The 7188-nt window shown below is 41.6% G+C and overlaps 1 protein-coding gene across 1 annotated transcript; it reads left to right on the top strand.

The window, feature by feature from the left end:
- Positions 1–920: 920 nt before the first annotated feature.
- LOC101615645 (60S ribosomal protein L23a-like) lies at positions 921–1765 on the top strand. The gene is made up of 2 exons (XM_045130359.1): positions 921–1115; positions 1348–1765. Exons 1-2 carry the CDS (start codon positions 921–923, stop codon positions 1762–1764), a joined length of 612 nt encoding a protein of 203 aa, XP_044986294.1. The 3' UTR covers position 1765.
- Positions 1766–7188: the final 5423 nt, after the last annotated feature.

Raw genomic sequence — 7188 nt, 5'->3', positions numbered from 1 at the left:
GAGAAAAGACAATCAGTGGGATCGCGATGGGGCTGATGTGAGCACCCGGGAAAATGACGAGCCACAGCAGCTGGAGCCAGGGCTAACCAGCTAGCTGCTGAGGACCCGGAGCAGCAGACGGGATGCTGTGAGTGAGGGGTGAGAAGAACCAGGCCGATGTGTAGGTCTTGCCCTGGGGCCTCCAGGAGAATGTTGAACCGATGATGGGCTTGGAAGATGAAACCCATCGCTGCAGGAGGATCGATGAGGGGCACATCCATTCTCCTCAGGCAGGTACCCAGAACAAGGCTATAGACACACAGCCATACAATGATCCCATGGGGAGTTGATGCTCTGCCGGGAGAGGACAGGAGAAGAAGAACCAGGACGTGGCCTCGAGACAACGATAGGACCAGCCTGCGCAGAAGCCAGAGGAGACACCCAGGAGGCCTGGCCAGAACAGAAGCAGGAGCTCCTTACATACAGTCCCAGGAGGACAGAGGGCCTGGAAGGGACAGCTTGGGGGCAGGGTCACCGTCTCCTGGGAGCCTCTGAGTCATCCATGAGGCTGCTGGTGGAGAACTGACTGAGTCTTCTCAAAGAAGCTAGGATGCACAGTAGACTGGCGGCTCCCAGGGGCTCTGGGGTCACACACAGGGCTTATTTAAAAATATATTTAGACACAGGAAAACTGAGGATGCAGAGGGGGTTTCCCCCACACCCCAAGTCCAGCTTTCCCTATTATTAGCATCTTACATGAACACACTACATTTCTCTCCTTTAATTTTTAACCCCATATGCTTTCTGGCCCTCCAATACCACCCACGACACTATGCAACATTTAGTGCCATCCTGTCTCCCTCCTTGGGCTCTTCTTGACTGCAAATGTTTCTCAGGCTCCCCTCGCCTCTGGTGACCTTGACAGAACAAGCTAGGGCAGAATGCTCCCCTGTGGGGACTGGTCTGATGTGCTCCTCACCATTCCACTGGAGACCTGGGTTTTAGGAAGGAGGACCACAGAGACAAAGGACCATTTTGATCAAAGCATCTCAAGGTTACCTGCTGTCATCCTCCCTGCTGCTGTTGGCCTCCGTGGTCTGACTGAGACGGGTTTGTCAGGCCCTCCTGCTGGAAAGGTACGTTTTTAACCCTTTCCATACTTACTGTCCAATGGGAAGTCACTAAGCATAGATCACAGGAAAGTGTGGCTCTGTCTTCTGTCTGGCTTCCTTCCTGAGCAGCTCTGTGACCTCAGACAACCTATCGACCTCTCCATGCCATTTCCTCATCTTGCAATGGAGGTGGAAGTGCCTTTCTTGATGGCAGGGCCTTTCTCAAAAGGCTTTTTGTGCTTTTCGCAATGCCAAGGCCAAAGCAGAGGCTCTGGCAGCCAAGAAGGCCGCGCTGAAAGGCGCCATCAGCTGCACAGAGAAAAAGGTCCGCACAGCTCCCACCTTTGGGCGACTAAAGACAGGCAGCCTGAATACCCTGGGAAGAGCAACCCCCACCCCCGGGAGAAGCAAGCTTGCCCACTGTGCCATCATCCAGTTCCCCCTGACCACCGAGTCAGCCATGAAGAAGACAGAAGACGTCCACACACTGGGGTTCACTATGGACGTCCAGGCTAACAAGCGCCGGGTCAACCAGACTGTGAAGAAACTCTATGACTCCGATGTGGCCAAAGTCAAGACCCTGATCAGGCCTGATGGAGAGAAGAAGGCATACCTTTGGCTGGCTCCCCATTATGATGCTTTGGATGTTGCCAACAAAATTGGGATCATCTAAACTGAATCTGGCTGGTTAATTCTAAATACACCTTTTTTTTCACTATTAAAAAGGGGGGGCTTTGCCAGGATTAAGTTATTGACACTTGAAAAATTCTTAGAAGAGGGCTGGAGAGATGGCTTAGTGGTTAAGCGCTTGCTTGTGAAGCCTAAGGACCCCGGTTCGAGGCTTGGTTCCCCAGATCCCACGTTAGCCAGATGCACAAGGGGGCGCACACGTCTGGAGTTTGTTTGCAGAGGCTGCAAGTCCTGGCACACCCATTCTCTCTCTCTCCCTCTATCTGTCTTTTTCTCTGTGTCTGACGCTCTTAAATAAATAAATAAATAAAGATACCTGATTCATTAAAAAAAAATTCTTAGAAGAGTGCTGGGTGTGTCTAAGGTCTATGAACTTGTTCTTGGATTGTCACAACCATGCATGACGTTCTTTGGGTTGGTTGGTCTTCAGTATTTGAGTCATATGTCATATTGTAGCCCTGGCTGACCTAGAACTCACTATATGGATCCTATTGGCCTAAACTTTGTTGATTCTTCTGCCTCTGCCTTCTCTGCCTCTTGATAGCTGGGAACAGCATTTTTATGTGGTCATTGAGCACTTAACCCCACTCCGGGCACTAGCCCTGTATTGCACCTGCTCTCTGAGTGAACCCTCACATTTGTTTTAGGCTGTTACTGTAAAATATAATTTCAGGAGCTGGTGCAATGGCTCAGTGGATAAAGTGCTTGCTGTGCAAGCATGAGGACATGAGTTTGGATCATCAGAACCATGCAAAAGCTGGGTATAATATGGCCTGTGCATGTAATCCCAGAGCTAGGCAGGTGGAGACAGGAGGATCCTTGGGGCCTTCTCATGCATTCACACACATGTATACATACACACAACCACAGGCACCTGAATACATGACTGTGCATATATTTTTTTTAATTTTGAAAATGTAATTTCACATTTATAACAAAAATAGAAAGGATTTTACAATGCCTACTACCCTTTTTGTGACTTAGCCAGCTTCACTTGACCTCTGTGCTCAATAATTATCTCTCTTTGGGTATATAGACATATCAAAATACATTTGCACATGTGTGTATAAATATAGACAGTCATATGGATGTATCTATTTATAAACATATGCATACAGATGTATTTCCTCATAAGTAATTTCAGAGACATAATCTTTACCTGTTCACAAATATTCAAAGAATATTTCCTAAGAACAAGGAATTTCTCTTACACAAAGTACATTTATCAAAAATACAAAATGAACGCAGCATTATTACAACATTCTTATTTAATTCCCTAGTCCTTTTTTCATTCTCTCCAGTTGTCCAGTAATGCCACTTACCACTATTTCATTTATGGTCTGGGATCTAACCATAGTTTGTTCATTGTGTTCACTTGTCCTCTGAGTAGGTCACTTTGCAAAGATCACAAAGCTGGCAAGGGTAGAAGCAGAAGGTGAACTCTCCTTTACTTGTTTTAAAATTAAGATAAAATCTGTATGACATAAACTGTAAAATAATTAAAATTAAAACAATTATATTAACCTGTGAACAATATGCAATTCTTTTGTTTTGAGTATACTCACAATATTGTAAAACCAATCACTCCCATTCTTGTTTGCTATGACCAGCACAGCTTTGACCTGTTGGGGCTGCTTGAGAATTGAAAGAAAACAAAAGGAAGGAAGGAAGGAAGGAAGGAGGAAGGGAGGGAGGGAGGAAAGGAAGAGAGGAAGGAAGGGAAAGAGGGAGAAAGGAAGACACCAAGAATGGAATGAAAGCTGGGATCAGGTGGTCTGCAGGCTCTGTTGGAGACACTGCAGCACTGCCTAACCAGCATCAGTTTATTTATACACATTCAGAAAAACTTTGACAACAACTTTCTTTTATCAAATATGGAAAAAGCATGGGAATGGGAGACAAGGTCAAATGATGTAGGAATGAGGCAGCTACAGACTGTGTTTCTGCATATACTGTCCTACCCAAAGTCAGGTCCATACAAACAGTCCAACAGGAGGAATTAAGGAGGGGATGTGCCCCACTCCAGTCTCTGTGATTCAACTGAAGGTAAACATGGTTGTGCCTATGTCAGTGGCTTCTATTGGCTCTCTTTTTACGTTCCTTATGACCAAGAATCTATATTCTGTCCCTGTTTGTCCATTCTGGGCATTTCACATAAATGGAGTCACGTAACACATGGCCTTTAGTCAGTTCTGAGTTCTTTCATTTAGCATGTCTTCAAGATTCATCCGTGTTGTTCCAAAATTCTATTACTTTTTATGGTGGAAAGACATTCTGTTGTATGGATATGTCACATTTGTTCACGCATGCATCAGTTGATGCCAGTGGGTTGTTTTTGCTCTTTTCCTATTGTGTACATTGCTGACACGAGCATTTGCATATATGTTTCTGTGTAAGCAAGTACTTTCAATTCTGCATTATATATCTAGGAGTGGAAATGCTGGGTCATGTGGTAACTATATTTAACTTTGAAAAATATTTTTATTTATTTTTTTGCATGGAGAGAAAGAGGGCCTCCTGCTGCTGCAAATGAACTCCAAATGCATATGCTACTTTGTGCATTCGGCTTTATATGTAAATATTGGGGACTTGATCCTGGGCAAGCAGGCTTTACAAGCAAGCACCTTTAACCACTGAGCAACCTCCCCAGCCCTATATTTAATTTTTTGATATGCTTTCAAACTGTGTATCCCAATGATTGCACCATTTTACATTCCCACTGGCAATGGCTTGGGGTTCAATTAGTCTACATTTTCACTGATGCTGTTATTTTCCATTGAAAAATAATTATAGCCCTCCTAGTGAATGTGAAATGGTATCTTATTGTGGGTTTTGATTTCATCTCTCTAAAAAGTCCTTTGTGTTTCCTGGTTATTTGTTACACTGTGTCTGTCTACTTTGAAAAAGTATGTATTTAAATCCTTTGCCCATTTTTAACTGTGTTGGTTCTCTTTTTGTTGCTGAGCTGTCAGAATTCATCATACATTCCTTTAGATAAAGGATTTATAAGTACATTCTCCTATGTTGAAGGTATGTTTTTCATGTTATTGCTAGTATATTCTTAAAATATTTTATTTATTTATTTATTTATTTATTTATTTATTTATTTATCTATTTATGAGAGAAAGAGAATGGCAATGCCAGGGCCTCCAAACACTGCAAACAAACTCTAGACACATGCACCACCTGGTGCATCTAGCTTTATGTGGGTACTGGGGAATTGAACCTGGGTCCTTAGGCTTTGCAGGCAAGTGCCTTAACCTCTGAGCCATCTCTCCAGCCCTGATAGTATATTTTGATGAATGAAAGTTTTAAATTCTGATAATGTCCAAGTTATGTTTTTCTCTTGTTTGTGCATTTGGAATCATATGCAAGAAAGTAAACCATTATCTAACCCATGAGGTCAGGGAACATTTATGTTTTCATCCAAGAGTTTTATAGTTTTAGCTCTAAACATTTATGTTGCTAATCCAATTGAATTAATTTTTGTATATAGTATGATATGTGGGTCTAATTTCATTTTTTTTGCACATGAATGCCACTTGTCTCAGTCCCATTTGTTGAAGGGACTTCCGCCCCCTAAGCATTTCATTTCAACTTCATTAAATTGCCTTGGCATTCTTGTTGACAATCAGTTGATCATATCTATACAGAGTCTGTTTTATTCCTCTAAGTCCCTCTGCCAATGCTATGTGGTTTTGATTCCTACAACTTTGTGTAGCCAAGTTTTGAAATAGAGAAATGTATATCACCCAGTTCTCTTCAGTTTCTTTTCAAGACTGCCTATTCAGGACTCCTTATAATTCCATGTCAAGTTTAAAGTCAATTTTCTAATTTCCTTAAAAAGGTGGGAGTGCTCAGGGTTTGATAGGAATTTAATTGAAATGGTTGATCAATTTGAGGAACATTGTCATCTCAACAGTGTTAAGTCTTCTAATTCAAAACATAGCGTATCTTTCCACTTATTTAGCTTGTCTTTAAGTGTTTTTCAACTGTTTTGTAGTTTTCAGTGTATAAGTCTTCCATTTCCTTGGCTAAATTTCTTTCTAAGCATTTTATTCTTTTTGATGTTATTGTAATCAGTTTTTCCTGAATTTCTCTTTTTAGCATTATGCATTGTTCTTTTTAGAAATACATTTGGTTTTCATGCATTTATCTTATATTTTGCACCTTTGCTTAAATCATTATTAGTTCTAGATTTGGGGTTTTTTCTTTCAAATTGTTTAGGGTTGTCTATATATAAGATATTATTATCTATGAATGGGGAGAGTTTTATTTCTTCTTTCTAATCTGGATTTTTTTTTTTCTTGACTAACTGCTCTGGTTCAAACCCAGAGCACAATGTTGAGTAAAAGTGGTAAGATCAGACATTGTGTTTGTTCTTGATCTTGAAGAGATAGTTTTCAGTCTCTCACCGTCTGTGGTGGTTTGATTCAGGTTTCCCCCATAAAGTTAGGTATTCTGAATGCTAGCCTCCCCAGCTGATGGCAATTAGAAATTAAAGCCTCCTAGAGGCAGTGTATTGTTGGGGGCGGGCTTATGGGTGTTATAGCCAGTTTCCCCATGCCAGTGTTTGGCATACTCTCCTGTTCTTGTTGTCCACTTGATGTTTGCCATGGGATGATGTCCACCCTCTGCTCATGCCATTGTTTTCTCCTGCCATCGTGGAGCTTCTCCCTTGAACCTGTAAGCCAAAATAAACCTCTTTTTTTCCCCCCACAAGCTGCTTTTGGTTGAGTGATGTTTTCTATCAGCAATGTGAACCTGACTGCAATACCATCAAATAGGAGTAAATTATGTGGCTTTCAAATATACCTTTTATGAGATTGAGAAATTTCTCTTATACTCCAAGTTTATATTGTTTTTATTTTAATTCCAAGTGTGTTGGATTTCATTAACTGCTTTCCTTAAATTTACAAACACAATCATGCAATTTTCCCTTCATTCTTTCTAAATTAGCATATTATATTGAGTTTTGTATGTTGAACCAAAACTTGCATTCCTGTGACAAACTTTACTTGTTGCCATAATCTATAACATTTTTGTTTTGTTTTGTTTTGTTTTTCCCAAGTAGGCTCTCACTCTAGCCCAGGCTGACCTGGAACTTACTATGTAGTCTCAGGGTGGCCTTGAACTCAAGGGGATCCTCCTCCCTTTGCCTCCCAAGTGCTGGGATTAAAGGCATGTGCCACCACACCCGGCTGATGATCTATAATCTTTGCAATTTGCTACTGGATTCCATTTGCTAATATATCTTTAAGGACTTTTGCATTTATATTCATGGGTGAGTAGTGGATGGATGGATAGAAGGATAAATGGCAAATGGATAAATGGATGGGTCAGTGGGTGAGTGAATGGATGGATGGGAAAACGGATGGGCAAATGTGTTAGTAGATAGGTGGATAAT

This window comes from Jaculus jaculus, chromosome 1, assembly GCF_020740685.1.
Source record: "Jaculus jaculus isolate mJacJac1 chromosome 1, mJacJac1.mat.Y.cur, whole genome shotgun sequence".
NCBI classification, from domain to species: Eukaryota; Metazoa; Chordata; class Mammalia; order Rodentia; family Dipodidae; genus Jaculus; species Jaculus jaculus.
Note: the sequence above shows the minus strand (reverse complement) of the source record. Positions and strands in the feature narration are given on the sequence as shown.